Source organism: Phoenix dactylifera, chromosome 5 (assembly GCF_051530095.1).
Source record: "Phoenix dactylifera cultivar Ajwa chromosome 5, Ajwa_hap1_PhDact_Kaust_v1.1, whole genome shotgun sequence".
Classification (NCBI taxonomy): Eukaryota; Viridiplantae; Streptophyta; class Magnoliopsida; order Arecales; family Arecaceae; genus Phoenix; species Phoenix dactylifera.
In genome coordinates this window covers 24326573-24341720 of record NC_143194.1, presented here as the reverse complement: position 1 = coordinate 24341720, position 15148 = coordinate 24326573, and the positions used below count along the sequence as shown (strand labels likewise).

The following is a 15148-nucleotide window of genomic DNA, read 5'->3' as shown; positions in this document are numbered from 1 at the left end:
TTGTAGAACCAACAAACCTATCATGAAGCTTATTGTGCAGCCTTTTCTGTCCAAAAAAAAAAAAAAACTGCTACTCCAAAAGAGTAACGCCTTTATCTCGTTGTATCTGTACATGTTATATATAATACACCGTTCTTAGCACAAAAAAAAAAAAAAAAAAGAAGAAGGTAGATGGATATTTATAGGTAGGTATGCACTTGTACCGGTGACTAAAATGCAAGTGGGTCCACGTGCCAGCGAATAACAGCATGCAAATGCTTGCTGCTCGGCCGCCAACTTGAATCATGGACCATTGGACTGGTCCCCTGTTCCCCTCCTTGGCTTCCACCCTGGAACTCAATAATAAGAGCACCATGCCCACCGTTTAATTCCTCTCTCTCCCTCTCTCTAAAACAACAGCCATTATGATGCTGCAACGGCCACGACAGCGATTCAGAGACACGCAGTAAGTCTATATTCTATATCATTATACCATGCATGAGGTTAAGACTTAAGAGTGATGCTGCGTGGCTCTTCCTATATGCACATAAATCATTTGTCTTGCCCCGTGGCAATACGGAATTGGTGTAATTCGAGGATTTATTACCAAACACAATAGGTTGGTTAATTATAGAGTTGCGGAATTAGCAGCTGTAAAGCTGATGGATTTTTCATATGCACATAAAGCGCAAGTATCTGGTTATTTAACGGCAACTGTCTGATCTTTCCATTGTTCAATAAAGCAAAATATAATTTTCTATGGCCATCATATCCAACCTCCAGAACTTTGATAAAACTGTTATTTTGAGCTCCATCATCGTCCTATACATCCTAGCTTATAATGGCCATTGTGATAGCCATTATTTTACTTGAATATATCCGTTTGAGGTTAAATGGGGCAAATGATTTCTTTGCCATCATACTTGCAACACTACAATCAGAAATATGTCTCTCTCTCTCTCTCTCGTTCTCAACATGAAGATGGGCTGTCCAGGCTAAAGAAAATGCAGCCAAGCAAGCGCACCTATGCTACCGAGTTGATGTGCTGAGAAGGTGGAGCCCTTGAATTCAAGGGGGGCATATCCTTATATCCGCAGTAAGCAATGGGGTCCTCTGAATGGATACTGCAAGACCACATGGTCCCTGAAAGCATTGCTGTCGGCAAGGCTTCCGGGTTTCATGGCTTGTAATGGATGCATGCCACACTAGCCCAGAAAGGTTCTCTTTCAACTACCATTGGTAATGAGACATTAAGAAGCCAGTCCGTGCCTTCGGATGGCTCTATTGCTCTACCCTGCTTTTGATAAAGGGAGCACATTTAGAAACACGAAGGGCTCGTTTAGTTCGCGGAAAGCATTTTTCTTCATTGGTATATGATTTCTGAGAGGCAGATTCCTGAAAGGATACATGAAAAAGTACTTTTGGCATTTTTGATTGACAATGAAAAAGTGACAGATTTGCAAAGTACTTATGTTTGGTTAACTATCCACTTTTTTGAGAAAGTTAAGTATAATTCCTATTATACCCTTAATAAAAATTAGGTTTTTAATGCTTTGGATCAAATAAGGATAGCTGAAAGACTTTTTTAGAAAAAAATAAAAATGTTTCGATTTTTGGATCATGAACTTTTTCTATGAAACGTGAGAATCATATTTCTGTGGAAATATAACTTTTTCGTTTTTGTTTTTTGAAAACTCCAATCAAATAATAGACATCTTTTTACTTTTCTATTGACCACACTTTTTTTCTTCTTTTCCTGTGAACCGAGCGTGAGAAGAATTGGACATAGGAGGCCAAGATTCCCCAGAAACAGCATTACGCGAATTAAGTCCACCACCACAGTAAAAAATCTACTCGCATTGCAGGGCAGAGCGGTGTGCATATTGGAGTGGAATTCACGTCATAAAGCAAGATGAGGGCAGAAACGCTTGGCGCACTCAGAAAGGGACCACGGATCAAAACAAAAATCACAAACTATCACCCATTATGGTAGCCTACATAGTAGCAAACAAGATCTTTCTGTCAAATTAGAGAAACCTTCTATGCTATGAGTAGACTTGCATTCAAACCATCCTGTAGCGCCGGCTCCCAGTGTAGAGACCCATTCAGAAAAAGTTTTTTACGACCATCAGGTATAAGAAAATTGATACAAGAACCAAGAATTAGCTCGAACTCGTGCAACCCAAACTCTGAGATGCTCCCACCTTGAACAAATGCTTTTTCATTGACATGGATGGTAGGGTATTTAGCGATCGAGATTACAAAATGTGGAATTTCACTGATTATTTCACTGCATATACCAATATGACATATCAGTCCTGCTAAGTAAACTTGTAATTCCTGAAGTAATAAGGAAGAACTCTCAAGTATCTACTCTTCATTAAAATCTTGGGTCCTAAGTCCTAACAAGAGTTTTTAAGAACCAAAGAGATGGCGGAACTCTAAACAGCAATAGAATGCATAAGCGCAAGACTCCATACAAGTGAATTCTTGTAAAGAAGCTGGGCATGCAGAGCAGCGGCAAAGCAAAAGAAAAATGAGATATTAAGATTTAATTGAAATCTTACAACAATAGTCCACAAGTTGCTTGATAAATCATACCTAAGAGGGAAACAAGATGCATCTCACTCACTTTATTCCCGTGACTCACAATTTAGCAGGTACCGGACCAACAAAGACCCATTATAGAACTTTCATTTCATTTAAAACACAGGTGCCGAACAGTTTTGGCAATCTATTACTTCAAACCAATTGCAAACGACAATTTGGGACGAGACTTGTTCTTACCCAACAGCTTTCTCTGGTTTGTCCTTTCTTCTTCTTCTTCCATTTTCTTTCTTCGCATAGCTTCTTCCCTTTCTTTCTGGAGCCGCTCCAGCTCCTGATAACGCTCCAGCTCCTTCTGCTGCTGTTCCAAGGCTTCTCTCCTTTGAGCCTCCTCCACCCTCCTCCGATTCTCCTCAAGCATCTTATCCAACTCCTCCCTCTCTCTCCGTTCTTGTTCCTGCAAGCCCCAAGCCAAAGCGCATCCAACAAGCAAATGACAAGTTTAGAGAAAGAAGAAAGCATCTTCTGATGAAGCTAGTCGATCCATCAAAAAAAAAGTACATGAACTATTAATTTTTCAGATCATGAGATACAAAGCCTAACAGTTGTTATCATATTTAGTATATAGATATAAGAATTAAAACACTTGCATGCCGACCAAGCTCAAGCAGCAATTAATTTACAGGCAATACCAATTTGCACAAACTAACACGCATGCCACCTGATCACAACTTATTCAGAGCCTGTATAAAGTTGATATGTGCATTTCATGCCCATCAAATATTCTAACATAATAAAATAGAGAATTTAGATCATTACAAAATTTAAAAAGTGTATCTATATGTGAAGTCAGTAAGTGCGCAACTAAGGTGAAACTCATACAAAATACTTACCGCTTTCTGCCTGGCTTCAATAAGAGCTGCTTCCTTTTCCTTCTCAAGTTGGGCTGCAACCTCATCGAGTAGCTTCTTTCGACCTTCATCAACCCGTCTTTGTATTTCTTGCTTAACCTCCTCAGAATTCAAACTTTCTTCAACTTTTTTCCTAATAGCCTCTTCAATTCTCCTAGCAGTTTCCTCTTCTAATAGTTTTAGTTCTGCCTCTTTTTGACGCCTGTTAGGAAAATCAATATGTTAGACAAGGAACTGCCCTTCACTAAATTAATGCTGACATAAATGTGGAAACATATCTTCGAGGCCAGACGAAGAGCCATACTATATCAGCAAACAGTATGATGACCTTTGATTATCATGACCAGCTAAGCCTTCCTTTTTCCATCATCATAATATTAAATACAAGCTTATGCATTTCAGGCATACCTCTAAAGATTCCACATCCAAACAAATGAGTTTTTCAAACTGGAGAACAGTAGATAAAGGAGGCACCAAGTGCATCATCAAATATAACAAGTGGAACTATAGCAGTAGCTTCCTTCAGAAAAGCCTGCGGAGAAGAATGTCAAGTAACCTGTGGCAGGTTTAAAACTAATCATTTAAACACTTCAATTCTCACATTAAAGCACAGTTCTCGCACCATCAAATTATAACTAGTTAAATGCAAAGCACAGACAACTGGATGTGGCATCTGCTTGTTTGTGGCGCAAAAAGATGATAGCTAAAAATGTCAGCTGTTTACTACATAGGGAAACGAGAACCACTGTCACAGTGACACTGAAGAATTCTATCATCACACTATCTAGAGGCAGCAAAAAACTAAATTCTGACCTGCCTTGACAACATATAGACAAGCAACTTATAATCCCATAATATGATTGCTCAAGAGTAACTCTTGTTTCAGTTTAACTGGTTGTCAAACCCCCACCCAGCAATGAATTCCCTCTTAATTTACATAAAATGTGTAGTTTGAAAGTACAAAATTTAGTCCCTGAAGCAAAATTGGTTGAGAAGCTTAAAGCCAGTTAAGGTTTTCAACTTGTCAAATGTTAACCAACAACAGCCAAAATGATTATTTCATGTGTTTCAATGCAAGCATTTCCGCACAAACAAAGATAATGCATCGCCAAATTCCTTTCTTTCTTAAATGATGCTAAGACATTACTTCCCAATCTTCCTTGCAGTCTCTCAGGTTTATTGGCACCTGATTTCAGGTCTCTTTACTTTCACTTCATCTATCCCGCAGTGATAAATGATATGGATGGGTTTACGGTTGAATGGATTCTTAAAATAGGACGTCCAACAAGAAATTAGAATAAACTTCATTTCTTGGGACCACCAATAGTTAAGCTCCTTTATTCCCACTTCACAATTTTGTTTTTTCGGAATTAGCCCCTACCACTCCTGATTAGAAAGCTCCAATCCAATTGCTTCTTTTCAATGACAATCCGAATCTTACTAATATCTCCATACTTTTGCAAGTATTCTGAGAAATCACTTAACCAATGTCATCAACAATTGCCTACAAGAAATCCCCATAGCACTTTTGCAGCACCTTTTCACATAAAAGGATTTCTTAAAAATTTAGTTAGTCCATGCATGTCAAAAACAGCCACTTCCTGAATTTTTTTAGTTCTACATGGAATCAGCAGATTTTATAAACCAAAAAGTGCACCCCAGACCTGAACCAAAAAATATATCTGAGTCCATAATTCCCATTGCAAATTGTAATAGTTTAACCAATTGCGAAAACAAAAAAGTTTTAGGAATATGCAAGACTTTGTATTAAATGGAGATCTATCAAGATCCATTAAGAAAAGAAATTACCAAACCCCCAAATTATTAGTGCACCTGATATACCTTTCAAAAACTTTCTTTAGCAATATCTAAAGAAGGGATAGCTTCCACTTAGGAAATGCCCATGACAATCAATGCTCCCAAATCCGTGCAACTTAGAAAACTCATTAATCAAGAATTTGAACAAAAACTGTCATCATGGCTGATGACTACATGACTAGCAAGAAAGAATGTACTGGTGAAACAATAGAAACAGCTGTACAAATAGTTAGGCTTGTGAAACAAATAATAAGCCAAATCTTGTTCCTTTTTTTGCCCAGTTTCCAACCGAACAGTTGGAAAATATTTATTCTTAGGACTCTGTAAATGAATAGACCAAATCAAAGAAGGATAATATAAAGCCAGCTTAAAGTAACAGGATAAAGCAAGCCCAGAGTAAATTATAAGTTCATTATTGATGTATCAATGTGCTCTGCTCTGAGATAGCATTTCTTTCTTTTACGGGCCAAGGCAGAGGCCTTATCTGAAAGTGTAAGAACCAGGCTAGGTGAGGCTTAATATCTGGGTTGTTGGCACCCCCAGTTTAATCTTTTATTAACCGTTTAAGTTCATAATTTATTCAATTATGTCGAAGTTGTAATTGATATTATGACGATCTTTGGGGTTGCATGAGTTGACCTTCAGAAATGCTAAAAGATTTCATCACAAATTGCAGTATTTTTTTCTAGGGTTCAGATGCAGTTAAACTTTTTTTGCGTGCCATATTTCCTCTATACATTTCCACTATTGAAGACATAAGTTGTCAATTGTCAGATATTCTGCTAACAATTACAACCAGGACTTCACAGCCTCAAAATTAAAACTGCATGAATTCCTTTCTCAGCATGAAGAGGATACCAATAAAATTCCATTGATAGCAGCAGTGAACAAAGCCTTTATGATTAATTAAGCACCTACTGCAGTTGCAGTAATTACGCAGGAACATGAGGACTAATGCAGTCTGCTAATTGGGAAGGCTGAAAAGTAATGGCCAATAGAAAGGGACAACAGCTATAGGGAGAATGGATTGATAAATAATAGAGATTAAGAAGAAATAATGGGACATACAGGTTCCAGGGTTATGTGATAGAACAAATAATGAAACAAATGGAAAGAGGCATGCTGAGTAAAAGTAACCTCCATAAGTGTAAGCCTCAAGACACCAAAAAAGGGCAAAATCAGCAAAAGGATAGGATGGTTCAGTAGGATGCTTCAGGATAAAGAAGGTAAGCAGAAACTAAACCCACCAAGATATATAAACATAGCAAGAGAGCATGATAAAGAGAGAGAGAGATTCATCCCAAAAACATTAAGCCTAGGTTTCAGGGTGTTGACTAGGAAAATAAGATTTTCATAGAACCCTAGTCAAGGTTCACCGAACCGGTACTGGAGGGCATACTAGCCGGAGATCGATTTGGCATGGTATGGGTCTGTATCGAGCTTCCAGAGCGTACCAAAATAAGAAGAGCCAATGAGGGATAAGGAGAGAGAGGAAGAGAGAGAGAGAGAGAGAGAGAGAGAGAGAGAGAGAGAGGGCTCGAAAGCTCTTGTCATCGCCAGGGGTTGGGGGGTGGGAGAGGGAGAGGGCCAGGGACAAGGAGGAAGGGGGAGGGTTGAAGGAAACTCTAGCCCTAACCCTAGTGGAGCAAGAGAGATAGGGAACCTTACTAGTGAAAGTCAGGCCCCGGGAGAGGGAGGGGGTGTTAATCGAGCGGTCAAGCCGAAGAGCCTTTTAATCGAGCTAGGGGGGTTTAACCAAATTGGAGCCGGTTTGGCCTAATCGACAGGGCGAACTGTCCCGGTTCCCCATCTATTCAATTCGGTATGCCCTGAAAGAGACAGTTCGACCCTAGATAATGAAAGCAACTTACAAAGAAGCATATCAGATTTGAGATTCATTCACAAACAATAAAACTAAATAATTCAAGAAATACATTCATGAAATTGATTGAAAACAGTTGAAAATTTACCGGACCAAAGCTCTATCATGGTGCAGAAGTGACATGAGCATGATAGGAAAAATCAAATCCAAAAAAATTTTAACTGGAAAAGTCAAAGAGGTTATTTGGCTGGTAACAACCACCAAAGGCTAAAAATAAGGACCCGGAATCACTATGAGTACACATCACCATATCTACATGATAATTTCTACATTGAAGATGACTGAAAATGGTGCTGTGGCCACAATCATGGTGGCAAGATGGACAAGGAGACTAGAGGATTATAAAGTATAATCAAAAATTAAAGCAAAACTTCAAACAGCATTCTAGAAAATCTAATCAAAACCGAGTGCCATGGTCAATTATGATATGTGAAGGGAATATCCAAACAACTGAACTCATCGAAGAACCTTAACCACAGACAATGTGCTTTTATCATAACCAGACGCCAGAAGTGCAACATTGAGCTCACAAAGAGTTTGAAGCCCTAATAATTAGTAAAATAAAAGGCAAAAGTTAGGATTAGGCACTAATGCAATCAATCCATCATCAAAGCAATATCCCAAAATACGAAATAGGCCAAAGGAGATGTAGTCAAATACTAGACCTTCTAATAATTGTATTATGTTTTGTGTATGTTCTGACATGGCCAGCTTCGGGTAGCAGTCAGACCCAGCAGACAAGCAAAAAACTTTTTTTCTTGACAGATTGTGGTTGAGACAAGGAGCTCCAGATAACAAACAAAAGTAAGCAAAAATTGAAAAGTGGCGCTCAATTCACGATTTAGTTTCCCATTTAAAATCAATGTTTTTACTAAGATTTCAAAGCAGCTAACAAGCACCCTGCCTTTCGTGGGGCAGTCCCTTTGATGTCTTTCCAGTGCATAAAGGGGCCTCACACTTAAGCAGCTGCCTAGACAACTTGCTCAACTTGTTTTGTGTGTGGGGTACCCTGACCAGGCAGGTCAAGCGTGAGTAAGCACTAGTGCAGATTGAGCACAGAGATATACTGAAGCAAGAGGGGCTTAGGTGGGCTTCAGATAGTCAGGGTGTGGAATCATGTTGGTTGGGCATGGATAGAATTATGCTGTTTCTTATTGTTGCCAGCTTCTTCGGAGGGTGGCTTCATAGAGTTCATAGATTTGAAACCTTTAAGGTTTCTATTCGTAGTGGCAGATTCACAAGGCATTGTTTTCATTTTTAGACTACTGTTATCAGGAAGCTTTAATATGCTTCCACATCCTCTGCCTTCCAAATAAATATGAAGTGGTCTATGTTCCAAATGGTAGAACAGAATGTAGCATCAAAAATTGCTTGTTGGTATAGCATTAATTGCTCATGTATAATAGTAGCAGTTGCAGTATAGTCAACCTTATTATGTGAAACCACAAACAAATTGAATATTTCTTTATACCCCACATATATCCTCCAAGTGCTTCAAAGCTACTTCAGGTACCTTTTCTTGGGCTCAGGCAACAAAAATGCAACCAATTTCAATTACGTTAAAATTGTTTCAAGCCTAAAATGGAGTGCTTGCACAACTTCAGCATATATATGTGAACAGGAGGCAAGCATAGAAAGCTGAAAATGACTTGCTCATGTAACACATCAAACATCTACCATCATCATTTCACTTTTATGTTTTAAAAAAGTTAGTGATTAACTCATTGGTTCCATGTGCACTCAATTACTTCTTGAGAAACTCAAAAAGGTCAAGAATAGGGGTCATTCCCAATACATTTTTGGGACTACATGACCATAAGGCACCAAAACAGACAAACAAATATGAATAGATCTTTCACATTCGATAGTTCAGAAATAAAGGACTGTCACCTCAAGTATGCGCACACATAGATTGGACACACACATTGTGCATTCACCATCACCTATAGCTTTTGCTACGAAAGACAAAGTTAAGGTTAAATTTAAATTAACTCAGGTAGCCAAAGTCTGACAGAAAGTTGAAAAATTTTGAGAAGCATAAATTCCAAAAAGATATCCACATTAGAAAGATACCGGACATGCGATATAAGTGGGGAACTTTAATAAGATTCGAAAAACTTGAGAACTTTTTAAAAATTATTAGGAATAAATTTCAGAAAACAAATTTTAAGAATCTTAAGTTCAAAAATCTTTTATAACTTTGAATCAAAAAAAAGAAGGCAATTTAATCATAGTCTACTCATAGACGATCTTTATAAATGAGTGAAACATTAGGAGGGACCACTTAAGATATTAAGAAATTGGCGAGGGGATTTATTATACCCCTGATCTCTCTCTCTCTCTTCCCCCTTGGTGCCATGACACCTCAGCTTAGTCAAAAAACTTAAAAGTTATAAATTTCACTTACTGACTGATTCAAAATGCTAGAGTTGCTTGTTGTTTTAGCTTAAAGTTTAGAGCATATATTTTTTAGATGCTCTTTTTGATTTGGGTGGACAAGAGGTGCAAAGCCCAAATGCACCCATTCAAAATATACCCCTTGTACATCAGCAACAATACAGTCCCAAAGACCAGAGGGAGTAGATGATATATTTACATTATTGGATAATAGGTAGGAAAAATCTGCTGTGTTACTAACTAAGATGATATCTAACATAAAAATGTCCTAAATATTTCTTCATCATTTTAGTGATTTTCCATTTTATCTTTTTTTGGTTATTTTCACATATAGACCACTTGTATTTGTTTTTAAATTATTCAGCAGCAATCTGCCTAGTTGATTGTTTTTAAGATCAGCATCCACCTTTTAAATCCTTAAAAGTACTACTGAAAACTGTCTGAATTTTTGTTCCAGTAAGCCAAACTTAGATACATATTAACATTTTTCTCCCCTTTAATCCATTTTGCCTTTTTTGAAACTTTATGCTTCAGTAAAAGGAGGATGAACCTGAAAACTACATCTAAATGGAATTCAATACGATAATCATCTTGCAAGAAAATCACAAACTTTTCAGTTCATATTAGATAAACATTGCACAACATGTTATATAAATGAAATGTTTCCACAATTTTTTTTTATAAAAAAAGTGACAGAAAAGAACATGCATATTCAAACGCCAATGCTACAAAAGCAGCACCAGCATCAGTTCCATAACATATTTTATATTCCAAGAAATGATTATTAGTGACAAGATCTCTATGTGTCATGCTGTTTCACAAATTATAATAGGTGACTTGAAAATTAGTTCAGGATCAGTTTAACATTAAAGCATAATTTCCTAATCAAGATATCAATAAATATGAGGTATAGCCAAAACTATGGAAGCATAAACTCTTGAAAATATTGGTATTTCGACCAAATTAATGAGCTTTCTTTAAGTAAAAACTGATTTCTCATAAAACATTAAGTGTTTATTTGGTCAATAACCACAACCAACAACCCTAGGTCCATATTCATCATAACCAAGGCTTATCTTGTTAAAAAATCATCAGATGCAATTGGAAAAGGAAAAGAAATCACTGAGCAGGAAAGCATTAAGACTAATATTATCATCGCAGTGACCAGCAATCATTTGTTGCTTGACCATCCAGCCACTCAGAGAACTTTCAAGTTCCATTAGAAATCTTATATTGCTTTCCAACAATTATAGAGTGTAAAACCTTGGTAGTTAGATTTCACCTACCAATGTTCCCAAAATGTAAAGTAGCCCAAATTTAGATTGTCAGCAGGACACGAGTGTGACCATACTGACAAGGTTATGGATGTCATATATAGCACCGCAAAAACTATTGTTGACCATGTTATGAAAAGGAATGCATATGAACTTTAGGACAATATGTTTCACAAAAAGAGTGCATGACTGGCAATATGAAAAGCACGGATAGCAAAAGAAACCTACAAAATAATAACTATCATGAAGATTTGGGCAGAAAATGCACACAAAAAAGGGTATAAGTGTTTAACTTCTCTTTTCTTCTTCTTCTCTTCTTTGTTTCTCGATGGAATTTTTGCGCTCTACCAACCCAAGACTAGGGCTTCGAGACTTGTCTATAGGGGACCTTGTGGTGCTCCTGCTTCGTCGTCTGTATCTCCTTGGAGATGGAGAATGACTTTTGCGCCTCCTGGGGGTTGGAGAACGGCTTTTACGCCATCTTGGGGAAGGAGAACGACTTTTTCTCCTAAAAAAATGAAATAATACAATATCAGGAAACAATATACAGAACCATTGAAGCATATGATATAACGAAATCTTAGTTCAACTACAAGATAATACTAGACTATTGGAATTACAATATATCATGTACAGTTACCTCAAGCATTGTTAAGAATTATCTGTGAATGCTCCATCTTTTAACAAAACACTCTTGTAAGTCCAAATCAAGCAACCAAAGGATAACTATGAGCACTCACCACCTGCTTTCATCGATCCTTTCTTTTCTTTTTGACAGTGGAAACATAAAATCTTACAAAATTTTAATTTTTACAGAATATATCATCCAGAATGAATTGCATTTGCAAATTTAAGCAAGTAAACTTCCTGTTCAAATGTAATCCCACAATCAAATATATATAGTTAACCAAACATCAATGGTTCCTTAATCTGATGCACTGTTAGAAGACCTACAAGTTGGTGCCATTGTCGAAGTGGGGCTATATAAATTATAACAATGGACCAAGTGAACCACACTGAAACTGAAGTATGACTGCTACTGAATAAATTGCATAGCTACTCTCTGCAAGACCCTTTAAAATCAGACATGCAACTATAATTTACTCAAAAGCAAAAGAGGATACTGTATAACATATATAAAACATAAACTCCATGCAAATTGACCAACCCAATCCATAAGTAAAGCATGATTATCATATTAAAACTGCTGCATATGAATTAGGCTGCAAATCACAAACATGCAGCTAATTATTGGGAACCTCCTCGAGAGCTCCATCTAGAATCTCATTTTTCCGCATGGAAGAGGTAGGAACAATCAAACCAGGATGAGTAAACCACATAAAGGATATCAATATTAATCCTTTTGTCCCATATTCAAATTTTTGGTTCTTATTTAATTAATTTTATTATTTCAAAGTTGATAGAACAAGTTTGGCGAGATTACTATTAATAAAAAAATAATTGCGTAACATGATCATTATTTTCATCCATCTTTTTCTTCAATTAAAAAAGTGCTGCATCTTGTTGTATATAAATAATAATTCCAGCTAGATTGTTATTAAGAAAAAATGTTTTCTTAATTATGACCATTTTCATTATGATATTATTTTTTCTTCATAAGAATGTTGTGCCTCTTTTTGTATGTAGAATAATGACCATGACAATGAAAACAATGGTAATAGAGCTACTAAGCAGCGATCATGATCTTACGACCTTCAGCATCACCCATCCAATGTGCAGCAAATGATCTTACATGGAGGCACAAAACTGATTATTTTGATACAGATGTAATTCATGACAATTGTATATAAGAAAAAAAAAAGAAGCACACTTGATTGGAAGAGAAAATCAATTCAGAAAAATATCATTCTGAGAAGCAATCTGAAATGATAATTTTCGAATAAAAAAGTTCAGCAAATTGATTTATTGTTCCCCTTGAGCATGATTTCATATCCTCCTTGAGATAGTTGGTGGTCGCACAAGAGTGTATTGATCCAGGTTACTTGAGGTCAAGAGAAAAGCAACTTAAGAACCAGTGCAAACTATTCAGCACCCAACTGGACAATATAAAAATAATGTGAAAGCAGTAAATTTTCTGTCTCAATATTAGCCCCATCGAAGGAAATGATTGCAACCTCAATATCTCATTCAAATAAATTAAAAGGGCTCTACTGTAATAATCACATTAATATAACCAATACAGAAATGCTTTGTGCCATTATAACCAGTTTTTGACACCATCATGTGTCTACACAATACTCTCCAAAATTATTACCACTTCCTTTCAGAGAAATTCATATGAAGTGTTCAAGCACCAGTGCAAGCCACAATCACTACATTTATAGCAATAGAAATATATTTCTATGTTTAACAGGAAAACTCAATCCCATTTATAAAAACCAAAAATAGACACTATTTTCCATCCCCAACTGAAAGCAGATACCATATACAACTCGAACAACGGAAACCTGTAGCCTGGTAAAACCTTCAAACGGTTAAGCAATCAGTCTTACATGTGGGTTGATGCTTCAACAGGAAGAAACAAAATTTGCTTTCATTCGGTCTTCCTTCTTACAATGTATTCTTATGAAGGAGAAGCAGAAAGGTGCACACAGAAATAGTAGTTTACAAGCTGGAATCTTTTCAAACAAGATGCATTAGAGAAGGGGAAATTTATATCTAATAAAGAGAAAAGGCTAGGCTGAGGGTTTGTGATATCAAGCGAGATCACCTATATGAATAAGGAGAGCGGCTGCGATCTCTTCTGCTTCTCCTGCTGCTGTACCTGGGAGAAGGAGAGCGCCTTCTCCTGTGCGAAGGAGAACGAGACACCGTCCGCGGCATCTCTAACCCAGTACGAAATCAATCGGGGAAAAAGGTTCAGTTTTTAACGAATCAAGAAATCAAACCAAGCTTCTCTGGTCCTCTTGAACCGCCCTACGAACCCCAAATCAAACCACGTGTAACGGGAAGAACAAATTAAACCCTTAGGTGCAAGAAATTATCAGCTATTGCGGCGAAAGAGCCTCGATTCGTGGAGAGATTACTTCTGCCGACCGGATAACAGGACCTGATTCGATGAAAAGGGAGTTAAGAGCCGATCGAAAAGAAACCTAAAAGAGGAATCCCCGAAGCGGAAAGAAAAGGGAACCTTTGGATGGCTGAGAGGTCCAAGCACCGGCCGGAAGGGGCCGTGGAAGTTTCCGCCGCGGGGGAGACGAGATTCAGTGCGAAGGGAGGGAAAAGATTGAGGCCCTGGGCTGCGCTATCGCTATTCTGTGGCCTGTGGGAACAGCGCAGCGATTTCCACAGCGCAGAACTCAAAGCCCTCCAGAGGAATCGAGTGGGGAGGGGGGGGGGGGGGGGAGAAACGCTTTATGTCGAGAACTAGAGATGGAGGCGGCCTTGCGGTTTAGGCTGTAAACGGGTCGGATTCGAGTTGTTATATCCCTACCCAAACTCGATTTTAACAAAAAAAATCAAATTCAGATTGGAGTCCGGATCCACTGAAATAAGATTTGAACATGCATTAAACTCGATTAATAATTAAATTCGAGTTTGTATTCATGGTTGAGATTTAATTTAGCATGTAATTTTAATAAATTAATTAGCTAAGGGTTAATAATTTTCAAAAGTACAAAAAATGTCGCAATATTTTTCGGTATATAGTAGACCTGTAGCAAATTGCAAAAAAAAAAAAAAGTAAATAATTGAATTTGTAAAAAAAGGCAATCATTATTAATACATATTTAAATTTAAATTTATTTAATTAAAAACTAACTTTGATCCAAAAACTTCAGTTTCTATATATCATTTATATATTTTAAGATTAAGCCCTGGATCCATAAGGCATGCTAGTTAGGATAATATCTAAAAATGACAAAATGCTTCACCCCACCACTTCATTCTCTGCTATAATCTCTACGCATGGTAATTGATTAGGTGATGCATAGGGCTCACCCGTCACCTATGTGATCTCCATAGATCATACTAATTATCGATTTGTATGAAAGACCAGTACTCTCAACAAGTAATGAAATAGTATTGGAAAACAACACCCCCCTGAATATACCAAAAGAGTGCTTTATTTATTTTTTTTTTCTTTTTGCTTGATATTATTTCAAGAAGAAAAGATCATAACTGGCATTTTATTTGCATTGTTGTTAATCCGAGAAAAAAATTCATAAGCAGATATATCAATTGTCATCCAACACGTGTTTTTTAAGTTAAAAAATGGTGCCATGGCTAGCGCTAGTGACAAGCAACGGTACAATTTAGATCTTTAAATGAGGAGATTGTGTTGATGTCATGTGATATTTTTCACTGCCTTAAACTTTTTT

At 37.1% G+C, this 15148-nt stretch overlaps 1 protein-coding gene across 1 annotated transcript; it reads right to left on the bottom strand.

Annotated features, from left to right (window-relative positions):
- Nucleotides 1-2570: 2570 nt before the first annotated feature.
- Nucleotides 2571-13799, bottom strand: LOC103716022 (uncharacterized). The gene is given in 4 exon segments (XM_088721947.2): nt 2571-2983; nt 3420-3639; nt 11077-11316; nt 13540-13799. Coding segments are annotated over 4 exon segments (840 nt in total). The 5' UTR covers nt 13653-13799; the 3' UTR covers nt 2571-2716.
- Nucleotides 13800-15148: the final 1349 nt, after the last annotated feature.